This window comes from Globicephala melas, chromosome 18 (assembly GCF_963455315.2).
Source record: "Globicephala melas chromosome 18, mGloMel1.2, whole genome shotgun sequence".
NCBI classification, from domain to species: domain Eukaryota; kingdom Metazoa; phylum Chordata; class Mammalia; order Artiodactyla; family Delphinidae; genus Globicephala; species Globicephala melas.
The window spans coordinates 13,403,437-13,417,744 of record NC_083331.1 but is presented as its reverse complement, the minus strand read 5'-3'; the positions used below and the strand labels follow the sequence as shown (position 1 = coordinate 13,417,744).

The 14,308-nt window shown below is 34.2% G+C and overlaps 1 protein-coding gene across 2 annotated transcripts in view; it reads right to left on the bottom strand.

Moving 5' to 3' along the window:
• UFM1 (ubiquitin fold modifier 1) overlaps positions 1 to 14,308 on the bottom strand; it is a 163,824-nt gene that overhangs the window by 125,664 nt on the left and 23,852 nt on the right. Inside the window, exons 3-6 of one of the 2 annotated variants that reach the window (XM_060287710.2) lie at positions 12,367 to 12,424; positions 8,992 to 9,031; positions 7,418 to 7,450; positions 2,729 to 6,045 (exon numbers count right to left, since the gene is read on the bottom strand). The exons of the other annotated variant lie outside the window; for it this stretch is intronic. Coding sequence (XP_060143693.1) covers positions 5,978 to 6,045; positions 7,418 to 7,450; positions 8,992 to 9,031; positions 12,367 to 12,424 — 199 coding nt within the window. The 3' untranslated portion in view covers positions 2,729 to 5,977. Of the gene's footprint in view, positions 1 to 2,728; positions 6,046 to 7,417; positions 7,451 to 8,991; positions 9,032 to 12,366; positions 12,425 to 14,308 lie in introns of those variants that run through there. 2 annotated transcript variants of the gene reach the window in all.

Here is a 14,308-nt window from a genome sequence, read left to right as displayed (position 1 = left end):
ATATACACTAATATGTATAAAATAGATAATAAGAACCTGCTGTATAAAAAAATTAAAAATAAATAATTTTTTTAAATAAAATAATAAAAAAAATAAAAAATTAAAAAAATGTATTTAAAAAAATAAAATAAATTAAATTAAATTAAAACAAAAGGTCTACCAGGTAATATGGATTTATGGCAGAGGTTATAAAGGATGAAGACCTCTATGACTCACTCATTTATTCAGTCATTGTCTCTCATGTGTTATTGCTACATAATGTGCATACCTAAGGATAATTTTAAAATCCCTAATCTGTCCAACACACTTATTTAAAAAGTCACAGAAGCTAGCATCTCCACTTAAAACGTCAAAATGTTTGTGGCACTGATGATAAACATCACATAGAAATTTTTTTTCTTAAACAGCTCAGCAGTTGTAAATTGTGCATTTAAGAATTATTAAATCCACAGTGTTACTCAGCCAAACAAATATTGACATGATGTATCATCACAATATGCTCTCAATAACAGCTTTTACATTGCTAATGAGTTTTGCCAGAAAATCACAGATTTATGCCAAAAATCTGGCTCTCAGCACTTGTCTGCCAACCTTGGCCAGTGTTTTACATCCAGACAGAATTTCCACAACACCCCCTATATAGCAAAGCAGGTAACAGGGCCATAAACCTACTTTTCCAATGTTCACAATTCTCTTTGTAGTTATAAATGTATATATATTTACTAAAAGAGTCTTAACTGTGTAGATTATTGAGTGTTCAATTTTTCAAGCAAAGTGAGATCACAGAAATGGTCAGTAGCAAGCTATGAGGCCCTCCCCAGATGTATCCTTTTCCTTTTTCGAAAATACTGCAATATAATTCTAGCAAAAATCATGGCCAACAAACCACAACACACGGTGTGGATTTTATAACCCACAGACCTAGGAGCCAACCTCATTGTTGTAACTTTGAACACAATAACTTAAATCTTGGCTCCCTTAACAGTAAAGAAATGAACACGGCAGTTTGTGAAGAGATTAAGGTTTAAATGAGATAATGTCAATTTCCTAGCTGTGCTCTGCCCATTAAAAAAGGGTTTGAAGTATATACCCTTCCATATAATTACTTCACTCGGCAGATCTTGCTGGTTTTGAAATGTATAAATTTTTGAGAGCCCAAGAAAAAGGAATGAATCTTAATCACATTTCATCTCCAGTATTTACCAATATCCATAATACAGCTGATGATTAATATATATTTGTTAAAAAGTGGGAGGATGCTTCACACTTTTAAAAGAATGATTAATTCGTTTCTGAGACAGGGTAAATCCCTGCTACAAGAAGTGGTGAGGAAATATGGGTATATTGGTTAATTAAATATTCTGACTAAAGAAGTTATCAGGTAGGAGACACTTGAAATTTTCAAAGTTTTCATTCTTTTACATAGTCTTTTTTTTTGGCGGTACACAGGCCTCTCACTGTTGTGGCCTCTCCCGTTGCGGAGCACAGGCTCCGGACGCACAGGCTCAGTGGCCATGGCTCACGGGCCCAGCCGCTCTGCGGCATGTGGGATCTTCCCGGACCGGGGCACGAACCCGTGTCCCCCGCATCGGCAGGCGGTCTTCCAACCACTGTGCCACCAGGGAAGCCCTAAATAGTCTTTTGATTATAAAGTCCTTACTGGGTACCTGCTATGTGCAAGGCAATTTTGGAAATCCAGTTTCAGTCATGACCTTATACTTTTATAAAATTTATAGTTTAAATCAGAGACAAATATAATTCTGTATTTAATAATTGTTGTAATGGAGGAATGTACAAAATGCAATGGGTGCTTAGAGAGCTAAACACCTAACTCTACTTGGGAGGAGTGAGCAAAGGCTCCATGGCTTCTAAACTTGAAGAATGAGTCTGAGGCTTTGCAGGCAAATGGAGAAAGCAAAGGCATGGAGGCATAATATGGTACATCAGATACTGAATATTATTTGTAGTTCAGTGTAGCTGCAGTGTGAATTGGAGAAGGAAACTGTACGAAAGAGAGTAGCAATAACAGATGACTCTGAACAGTTCAAAGACCAGTTCAAGGGCCACAGATGTCATGAGAAGTATTTTTGTTCAGTGGGATTTTGATTAGTGGAACTACATGATCATATTTCCATGTCACAAAGCTCATTACAACGAAAGTGTGGAAAAGGAAATGGAGACTAGAGGCTTTTATAATAGCATATACGAGAAACTGAGGGCTTTAGATCATGGAGATGGCTATGAGATTATATTCTGTAAACAGAATCAATCGAATTTTATGATTGGTTTGCTAAGGCAAGATAAAGGCGAGAATCTAATGAGTTTCAAATGCCTGGCTTAGGTAGTTAGATGTGGCTAACAGTTTGGACAGATTGAGCTCTTTGAGAATGTTTATTTCAATTAATGGTTTAATTAAACAGCCTGGTTTAAATAGTGATTTACCCATCCCCGGCACTATGAGAGGGTACTTCCAGAATTTCTGTATTGGAGGCGCTTATAGGCGAGTCTGGTGGGAAGAGCAGGTTACTGGGGAGCTAATCTTGTAGCTGCGTCTGCAAGACACACAAGGTTCAAAAACATAAACTGTCTGATGAACGCGGAGCCATAGTCCCACTCCCACCAAGCCACCCTGTGGAGTCACACCAGACTCATAATCACCTTTATTTGATTGGTTTTTACTTAATGTCCTACAATCATACCATATTTACACCATTAGTAAGTAATGCCATTCATGATTACACACATACTTGGTACTCTGAAATGAGAATTTAGGCCTGACGCGTTTCTCTTATATTTTTACATTTATAATTCAATATAGATCTAGTATATTGTGAAAAAGATACTGAAAAATTCTCCCAGTATGGTATGGAGAGTTCCAAAGTCAAACAAGGAGTCAAATTTTAAATCTCAACCTCTTTAAGCCTCTTTCTTCTTCAGTAAAATGGGAATAATTTGGCATTGTTGTGAAGAATGAGACGTGAAAGTAAATATCAAAATATTTGATGTTCAATACATATTGAAACTGTGTATTCATATTCAATACATATTTGTGCAATACATTTCTTTTAGATGAGTTACATATGTAAATTATATGTGTATATATATATATATACTAATTCCATAGGTAAATACATAAAATAGATATATGTATACATACACATATATATGACTTACATATGTAATACGCAGTTTATAAATAGCCTTGGGAACACTAGTATTTGGTCAGTTAATTTATAAGTGCTCCATTAGAGTACATAAATGCTTTCAAGTTACAAATATTTCTAGGTCTTTGGGTAAAGACATGGTGGGTATTTTTAATGTCTTAATTTGGGGACTGGGGAGCTTAAATTGGACTGAGTTTTCTTCCCACTGGCTTTTCTTTCAAATAACTAATCTTAAGAAATAAAATATCCAAAAAACTATTGGACGTGGAACACTTTAAAAGGAGGCTTTACTACCGGTGAGTGAGAGAGACTGTTATAGCATCTCTGCACTTAGCTACTGGAGGAACAAGCAGTGGGATGTACACTTCCCAAGATTCTAGAACATATTCTAGTTACTCTGACCCCTTACACTGCATTTTGTTCCTCTACAAAGTGAAAAGTTATCATTAATTCTCAAACTGAGCTGCAAAACAGAAATCATCAGGACTGCTTTTATAAACAGAAATTCTTATACATCATTCCAGATTAATGAGTAAGAACTTTAGGGGTGGCTTCCAGAAATCTGTATTTATAATTTCCGAGGTGATTCTGATAATCACCCCAGGTTTATTTAGGACCCACCAACCTACACACTTACTATAGACACTGTAACTTGAATTTTTTTCCAAATGGACTGGCATTTGGAAATATATATTCATTTCTAAGACCTATAGCCATTAATCATTTTTGCCCTTTGTTTTTTTTTTTGGCTACATTTGTTATATACTGGCTCAAAAGGTGTGCTAATTAAACACTAATAATAAGAGTAGACAATATGGTTTATGGTATAAGAAAATGTATTTTCACAAGAGTACCAATAAAGCATTTAAACTAAATACAACACTTCAAAACATTCTACACAAAGAAGTTACAGATCACATTTATTTAATAACAAAACGCCTAGTTCTTTAAGAAAATATTTTTAAGACCTTACTGCAATACAATTTTCCAACCAAAGAACAAAAATATTAAACAAATTATGGTAGAAGACATCATAAAACTTATTAATGTAACAAATTAGGCAGAATTTTGTGCTAGAAACAGAATGGGGGAAATCTAAATAAAACAAAAAATGCAGAAAACTGGGTATTCATAAATTTCTGGTTAACTGAGGCTTAATGTTGTTAAAGACCAGGAGTCTTTAAGCGTCAGACTTTGTTTATAAAAAATTCCCCAAACATTAGCAACATACTACCTCAGCACAATTTTTTTTCCCTTTACAATTCAGAATCGTGCTGTTCATTTGTCAAATATATGAACAATATCTAGTTACTTCCTTAAACTTAACCAATATTACTCTTTGGATACTGATTCTGTTGCATTGTTTTTTTCCCAATGAACCTAGAGCCTATGCATACTTGGATAAAAATTGGTCTTAGAAATACTTTATTCATGAATAATTCTACACATATTCATTGAAGGCCTACATTTCCAGGCCTAGAAAGAGCAAGACAGACACCAGGCCTGCCTCCAGAGCTTACCATCTAGAATACAGCAAGTCAAGCACTGGTTCTCAATCACTACGAGCCTTCGTTTCACCTTTCAAGATGTGCATAGATATTGATGTCCTCTCTAAAGGCAAACTAAATCTTCCCTTATGCATATCATTCCTTAGATTCTCTATGGGGAATTTTGAAATCTGTATGTTGACAAGACCTATGCTTTGCTTTCTGTGATTGCCTTCTGCTCCTTATAACAATGTCAAGTATTTTATTTTCCTTTCAGTTCTTCCCAACACAGCCTCTGCGGTTTTGTCCATACAGTTTGGCCTTTTCCGTGACACTCGTTACAGCTTTCTGCTCCCCTTCATTTTTGTTTCTTTCCTTCTGACTAGAAGCCTGGTCATCTGGGCTTCCCCATCTTCCTTTCCTAGCTTCTTATTCACTCCAGTAACTAAGCTTAACACTTCCTTAAATGTTGGGTCTTCTGTAAGTAGAATTAGTGAGCATTTCAATTAGCATTTCCTTGAGCTCTGTTGTGAACGTCAGATCCTGTTTACGACAATGCTTTCTCCCTGAACACTATTTAGATATATTATCCTCAAAAAGATGGTTTCTTGAGGATTCCTGTTTTGAAGGTTTTTTTAAAAAAGAGATCAATAAAGGAACGCATAATTCAGCAACTGATGCTTCTACTTCAGTCTCAATTAAACCCTTTGGCGTGGGATACCAATGTCACACGTAAGGGGCTAGATCGAAAATTCAAGTTTTGGCTCTTTGATTTTTAAATTAAAGTTTATAAGAACTCAAGAAGTCTGAAAACTTCAAAGCAAGCTAAATGATAAAAAGATAGTTATTCACTGATGTGATCCTTTATCATAAACGATATTAATGAAGAATTCAACTATTTTTGTGTCTCCAGGTCAGATGCTATCAAGCAAATTGCCACGTATGGATTGATAATCTTTTTACATTATTAACTCAAAGACAAATAGGAAGATTCAGTAAATATTAATTTTCCAAATGTTCTCAGAAAGAATGATCAGAAGCATCCTCCAGTTATAAGACACAGTTGGATAATCCATTTACCCCCAATGAACTACCTGTGTGTGCTGTGAGGTAGTAACGTGATCTTCTGTGGTGATGACACCCTCAACAGAGAAGTGTCCCCTCTTCACGTGAAGAGTGTGAATAACAAGAAGGGACAGTCACCTTTCATTACTTCATCAACTATTGGTGTCTTCATAGGATTTCAAATGCCTGATTCCAATTTTACAACAATAACAATAACAATATTTATTCTGGAAGGGGATTTTATGTTCCAAGCAGCAGATATTAACAACTTCCAACACGATCTCTAGGAATTATTCGCAGTTCTGAACCGTGCTTTAGAAAAACATTTCCTATACAAACAAACAAAACAAAAAGTTAGGTATTTAAAAAATGACACACTATCTTAACATTTCAACAATTATTATGTAAAAGAAACAAAGGAGTGTCAAGTAGGTACAAAGCTCAAAGATCATTAGAACCCGCGTCCAGGCTTAAGTCTTGTGCCTACCCCTCTCACATCTTCACAACGCAACTAATGTTTGAAAATTTTAAATAAGAACACTACCCAAAGAACTACTACCAAAACCAATCATCAAATAAAACATAAGGTAATTTAACCATCAATACTCACTTTAATATACAATAAAATACTGAGGGGCAGGAAAAATAATAAATCTAAATCTACCCCAAGCGACAGAAGTTTAGAAACCCTGACCTACTTTGGGTCTGCGTGGCCTGCTGAGATTTTCTTCACACCTCGTGATGCCCACAATTCAATTTTATAGGGTAATCCAACAGGCAACATGTCAGAGTAAGCAATAACTCAAATTAATGTAACTACCAAGCATTTCTAGAGTAGGAAAAGCAAAACCTTTAAACCTAAGTTTAAAGGCATCTATACAACAAAATGCCTCATGATTCTCAAAAAACAGACTTTTTAATTTAATAAAATTATACACTTAAAACAACTGATTTATGTAAAAAGAAATTATTTAAAATTCCTCTTCATTTGCTGTATGGCTAAATTTCAAGCCCAGGACCTAGGAGGACAATATAATTTTGTAGAAGTACTTTAGAATATTAATAGTTTAAAAATAACTATTTCTCAAGACTGAGGTTGTATTATATTAAATCATGCTTAATTTCAAAATATAATTAGACTATAAGCTAAGGAAGGTACATCTAACACAAATATACAACTGTTAAAAAGTTTACTTTTACCCTTCCTGCTTGTTAGGACATCAATATTTAGCACTGTATAATGGTAGCAGCTTGAAACTCTGAGTGTAGACTAGGCCCCATGAAATTTAAATGACTGTACTTCTTTAAAATAATAATAGCCAGCACTTATTGAATGCTTACTATAAATAATGCAAACTTTTAAGCACTTTACATGTACTACCTCACAACTACCTTATGACGTAGCTCAAAATCATTATTCCCACAAGAGCACAATCTTCAGACTTTTTGTTACATGTATTAAATACCTTTAAAGCTTATTGGTCAGGTTTTCTCTTTCTTGTAGCCAAAAGCATACATAACTGATACATGGAAAGAAACAAAGTACTTACACACATAGGTAAAGACTGCTATACAATCCCTAAAAATCAACTATTACCTTGGTTAAATCCTATCAAGTCTAATTAGAATGAATTAAATATTCAGTATCAATTGATAAATATAGCCTCACCACACCTCCATGGATTTCAGATAGATACTCACCAGCAGTCTGTGCAGGATTTATTCCTATTCCATCTAGAAAATAAGTCGTAAAATCATCTAAGTTATTTCTAAAGCTAAAAGGCTTTAATAGTAACAAGAAGAACTGTGCCAAAAAAGTGCTGCTGTGTACACAGGCATAAGCCAAACAGTTATACTGAGAACACGAATGACAATCTGTCAGGTGAGTTATCTGTTGAAATCTCTCACTATTATGTATTCACACATATTGCTGGATTAGACAAGAACATCTGTCAACACAATGATCCTGGTAAGTTTTACAAAGAAGATAGTTTTTTATACTATTTTGCCACATCCAGTGAAAAATAAAGCCAAAACACCTTAGGTATGTCATTAATCATTTAATATTGCTCTGAGGCATCAAATCCTAAGGCTGAAGAGCCCACGTAGTGATGTAAATTCCACTGACACTTGATAAAAGTTTACAAAGCACTTTCCCAATAGCTACTCATCTGTGAATTTAGAACTTTCCAGAAAAGATAGCTCTCATCTAAATACAGACACATTTCAATGTGACAGCATGCAGAATGTTTCAGAATAAGAAATTCCGTCATATCTAAACTAAATCATACTAATTATTGCACATTAAAGCCACCTTCTTGGGCTTCCCTGGTGGTGCAGTGGTTAAGAATCTGCCTGCCAATGCAGGGGACACAGGTTCGAGCCCTGGTCCAGGAAGATCCCTGGAGCAACTAAGCCCATGCGACACAACTACTGAGCCTGCGAGCCACAACTGCTGAAGCCCATGCGCCTAGAGCCCGTGCTCCGCAACAAGAAAAGCCACCACAATGAGAAGCCCGCGCACCACAATGAAGAGCAGCCCCCGCTCACTGCAACTAGAGAAAGCCCGCGCGCAGCAGCGAAGACCCAACGCAGCCAAAAATAAATAAATAAAATAAATAAAACATTACAAAAAAACCTACCTTCTTTTTTAGTCTATCTTAACTAATCCCGAACCACTCACCAGTACCTGTGAATATTACTTTGTATTCTTGAAAGATAATAAGCATTCCCTGCAATCTTTATTCCTCATCTTGTTTCAGTATTTTCTCATAGGGCTATTTCCATTAAACTTAATTATTAGTAGTATCCTAAGACATTCAGAATTTAATTTATATATCTAACTGGATAAAATCCTCATTATTGCAGTCTATAAGAAATTGTTTTCTATCAGGAAAACAATAACAACGTATAGCAAAGGTACATTCCTGCTTAGCTTCCTATATTCTAAAAGCATTTACCAATATAACTTATTTAAAAAAAAACCCCAAAACCCCTTTTTAAATAAAATGACAAGTTATTTTTAATAATAATTTGTCATGAAGTTATAAGGACACAAAATATTATCAAGTGCTGTACTATATAACAAAAGCACAAAAAAATGAAAAGAGACAATTATGAACAATAACCTTGACTTAGTGTTTACAATCAAGTATATCATTTATCTTGATATAAGTTTTAGCCTTTTATATTTAAGTCAATTTGAACTAATTTGGTTTCTTTTAAACAATTTCTGTAACTCAAAGTTAATACATAGTTTTAAAATGAATTCTTACCATTGGTAATAATTGCACTTGTTGCTGCAGGAACTTTAAACTAAAAGGGAGTAAAAGATAAAAAAATACATATATATATATAATATTAACTATGAAAGATGGTTAGCAAGGATGGGGTACATATAATCAACTCTATAATTTTAAAATGTGGTTTATCTTTTAGGATAAGTAACATCATCAAAGAGTACTATAACTTGCTTTATCTTTAAAGGGCAACACTGTTCTCTAAATACTGCATTTCATTGTATCTAGGACACCATACATTGTAAAATGCATCTTTCTTATGCACTACAAAAAAAGAAAAACACTGTCAATGAATCTATGACCCAATGTTTACTCTTTCAGACTTAGACATGATTTACTTTTGTCATATATAATGCTCAGGCATAAGCAAAAATAAAAGCAAAGCAACTGCTTAGAATATTCCTCAAATTTCTTTGTGGAAATAGTAAGTTCAAACAAATGCTCTCTTGTGTTTAATGGGAGGCCAACCAAGGCTCATATTCCTTCCTCAAGTTCTCCTTAAATGAATTGCTGACTTAAACCTCATGGGATTGCAACAGTCCAATTATGCCACGAGGAAATACCTCTAAGTACAAGTAGGTGCAGGTGATGTCAGCTAGACAATTATGTGACTGCCACATGGCCAAGCATGACAGGAAGACTCCACTGAGATGTAAAAAGAAGAGCTTTCTGAATCAATGAAATGTGGTATGGAGCTTATCAGTAGCTAAAAGCTAAATTCTCCTCTTAATGCTCCAGAGACCAGTATTTGTCAAAGTGTGTTCATGTCCTCATAGTTCATTCTTCCAACAAATATTAATTAAGCACTTCTATGTCATGGACTAACTTTATAAATATTAGTTGAGTTTTGTAATTAAATAAGTTTGGAAAACATTAAGTTAAACTACTAGTCTTTTCAAAATCCTTTAATATGAGGCTAATATAGTTTATTTAACTCCAGGCAAAAAAATAGTCAATAATGTGTTTCCCATACTTTTGGGCCACTGATCCCAGTTTTTAATTTTTTTTTTTGGTGGTTCTGGTGGTCTGAGGAAAACACTCTCTCTGGGAAATGCTGCTCTTGGTATTTATAGTGGTCACGTATCATAGTTGAGAAAAACAACTAAAAGCTTATTTTAATTTATGAATTGAACAACCAAGTTTTAAAATAAGAACTTAACTATGCATAAGAACAATTACTTGTTACGGGCTTATGTACCTAAAAAACAAATAATTTTACTGTTCATATCGCACATTCTTAAGTGTAAGTGTCCTCTTAAAGTTTTAAAAATTTTAAATAAACCTAATTTAAAGTAACTTCAAAATGTACTTTAATAAATTTAAAAATACTTCAAAAGTTTTTATAGAGGCTGTAATACTTATTAAAATTTTATCAAACACCTAAATTAATTATAGGCAATTTCAGATGTCTAAAGCTTGAATATGACAAAGTTTCTATTTGTTATTCTTAGTTATGTCCATTTTAAGATAAGCTATGCGTTTTCTTAGTGGTAACATATTTTGTGACATTAAAAATCAAAAGCAACTGCAGACATAATTTCTTCCTTTTCCAGCACGTAGCAACAATGGTTAAACTGACATCTGGGGAAGCGTTACCAGTGATGTACATACAGCAACTACCACTTCTGTCTACAGTACTGACAAGTTTTTTCCCAGATGCAAAGTGCACTTTATGTTCCTCAGCTGTCATTCATTCCTATCTCATATCCCACATGTCTTATAATTTAGGATGTTAAGAGGCTCTTTCAGGTCTGACAACTCATTCCTTAAATTAATTCCCAGTCATATGCTGGGGGATTTTATTTTATTTTTTATTAAGAGAATTTTACTAGGGATTTATATCCACAGACTTCTGGTTTCTTAAGTCAAATCTTGTTCTTACTGAAAGAGTCTACAATGTCATCTTGTGAAAGGCCTTCTCACTGCTGCCTTAAAGCTATATCCTTTCTAAGTGTGTAACACTCGTGATTCATTATAATTAAAAGGTACACTAAAACCTTAATCAATACATGTGGTTGCGTGAAGTTCATTTTCTGCTGCACACATGTTAGGATTTTCACAAGCTTTACTAGAAGACCCAGATCACAACAATGCCTTTGCCTTGTAAAAGGACACACTATAAAATAAGTACAAAATTTAATAATAAATATTAATTATAGCTTGAAGAGATCTACTTCTCAAATTGGAATCTGTGGAACCTGCCAGGCCACAAGCCAGGAGCATTTCAACCAAGTGATCTGTGTAGCAAAAAGTAATGATGCTGTGTTCAGATTTGTTCCCCACCTCTTTTTAGTTATTCTTTCTGCATGAAGGATAGATCAAAATTGACAATAAAGCAAGTAATACCACTTTTCAGTTTAACTCTGAATGAGTGATGAACGATGGCAGTGGTCCCTGACAATAGTTTATAAGGAGCCGGAAGCACTAATGGGCTGGCTGATTTTCCATTAATTCCTTAAGTACAGGGCCGGACTATGGATTAAGCCGGTTTCTTATTTATTTAATTACTGAATTTTTTTCTGTGACTGTAAACTTGTAAGATTTCGAACGAAATATTCTGAGTTGGGTTACTCTGTACCTGCACTGCACCTTTAACTCCACAAAATTTTAGTAACTGCTATTATATTTTTACACAAAATCACTTAATCAGGTAGGAACGGTAGGCATTAACTATTCCCATTTTACACATTAAGAAATTTAAGGAAGAAATTCGTGGGCTGGCCCCACGTCAAACAGATAATTAATGACACAGTTAAAAGAGGAATGCTAAGTCTCCTAAATCACATTTTCAGGTTACTTCCACCAGACCAAGTTTCTCTTCTAATTGTTAAGTCCAACGAGTTACTTTACAGATGCCTCTGATAAAAAATTCTGATGAAAAAATTTTATTTCTTAAAAACAGAAACCCAAACATATCTTTAAAAACACTTTTAAAAACAATAAATTTTACTGACAGTCCACATGCTTTATAGAGAAAATCTGAAAACTAAGATAAATATATAATAAAATTGTACTTCTAGAATCAAAGCTAGTAAAACACAGGCGTACAGATTACAGTGATATAATGTTTTTTTAAAAAATTGACATATCATCACTATCTTTTCAATTTCAATAAAAATTCTCCTTATAATTTTCCATGATTACATTAAATAGATGTGTCCATTTAAGTCATTCTTTTATCGGTGAGTCTCAACTTTCACTCTACTTTTATCTATAAGTGAGGCTTAACTTTTTGACAGCGTAAACCTAGTAATGAACCCATGTGGCAGTGGTGGGTCAAGATGCATGCAGATTTTTGAGACACATGACTAAACTGCACTCTCTACAGGTTGTTCCAATTTCTGTACTTACTTCTTCTGCTGCAAACTTTAAGACTGCTGTAAAAGGTGTACTTTCAGGAACACTGAGTCTGCAAGAATTAAAAAGAATCTTTTAAAAGGCTGAGTTTTTTTTAGGTCCTCTGTTACTTATTTCGGCTACTGACAAAGCTGTCTTTTGAGTCTGACGTTGACGTATTATGATTGCACACTATGTTCATTAACTCTACCAAGAAAGAAAGCAATTATTAGCCTTATTGCTGAGATGGTGCCCTCGAAAAATGAATAACCTACATAGGTGTGGATTTGTACATGCTTCATACTTTGATACAAACAGGTCTAGCGTGTAGGTTGCTTCTTGTTTCTAGAGATGGGTTTCAAAAAGTTGAATCTCTCCTCAGTCTTCAGTACACTTTGCCGCCTCCAGTTCATCCCATGCAAGAATGTGATCATTTTCATTAGAAGAAGAGGCTACCTGGGAAGCATCATCAGATCATAAGTCTTTTCACGAAGCTTTCTGTGAACTTTCAATCATCAAGTCTAAAATAGTAGTCCAAGTTGATGAAAATGAGTATGTTTACTATGGCGAGATGTTCAGTGATTTTCCACCTTTATGTCATTTGAAAATGGGCTCACTCAATACAAACATTTCAGAGAGTGATGTGTGATTTTGTTAACTGACCTGTACAGTGGCAAGTGTATTAAAGAGCACCAATAAACAGTCAATCCGCATCAATTTTCCAACTTAAACACTAAAAATTAATTGACATTATACCTTAAGAAAGCACTCAAAGACACAGAAATAAGTTAAATAAGATTAATAAGAGTCCTAATGTAAAATAAATTACAATGATTAAAGATCAAATCCTCTTTCAAAGTAGGGAAAGCTAACATTTCTCTTTGAAACTTCTCTATTTGTCACCACTGTATTGTTCTCTAACGACTTAATACCAACTACTACTATATAACACCCTCAGGTATATGTACCATCCCCTCACTTAGTCTACAGATCTACTGCTGAATATAAAAATCATTGTATCTGACACAGCACATTACAGCGACTTTCAGTAAGGAAAGTGTTAACAGATTTCTCAGCTGCCCTAGTCCACTCCCCCCAAATAATGCTAAAGAGTGAAAATAGATGTCATTTTTTTCCCTTTCCTTTTTTATATGGAATAAAAAGAGAGAAAAACAAAATTCTAAAGGATAGCCATTTGATTAAAAAATATCTAATAAACTGGCAATGTAAAAGTTTACAAAGCTGGGAACAGTACTTTGCAAGTATTTCTGTAGTTTATTTATAGTTTAGAACCTGAGACTCACTGTCCTAAAACTCTAGAGGAGAACTTCTTAAAGTTTGCGGTTTCAATTCACTTTTGGACTAGAGACTGAAAATGTCCTTGTATCATATAATAAAATGTCATGTTGATATTCATTAACATAAGTTTCTATCTGCATATTAAATTGGTGAGACTGTCCAAATAAAATCCAATAATACAGAAAATAAAAACATATTTTAGTGCATGTTCTAATTAGCAGAAAATTGCAGAGGGACTGGGAGTTACTGCAACTCCAGAAACCTTACCTAGATTTGAAGCTCTTGTGTTTGCCAGTCACATCATTTTGTAAAACTTACGCTTACATCACATTGGTGTTTTGAAAAAATAGGAACTATCCTGCATATTAAAATGAACTTTTAAAGTAAATTACTGGCAATATTTGTTTTTTTAATAAATATTTCACATAAACAGAACCATGGCATAACTTGACAAGTGTTATTATAAAGAATAAAAACAAAGTTTCTATAGGACACTAGGGAAGGGTGAAATGAACTCCCTAGATCATCACAGAAATTGTCTCAGAGGTGAAATTTTGATCATTAAAGGATACTGTCAGGAAGTGGTAGTCACGAAACTACATTAGAAGCACACAGGAGAACATGTGCCAGACAGCGAGGATCCAAAGACTTGCTTGTC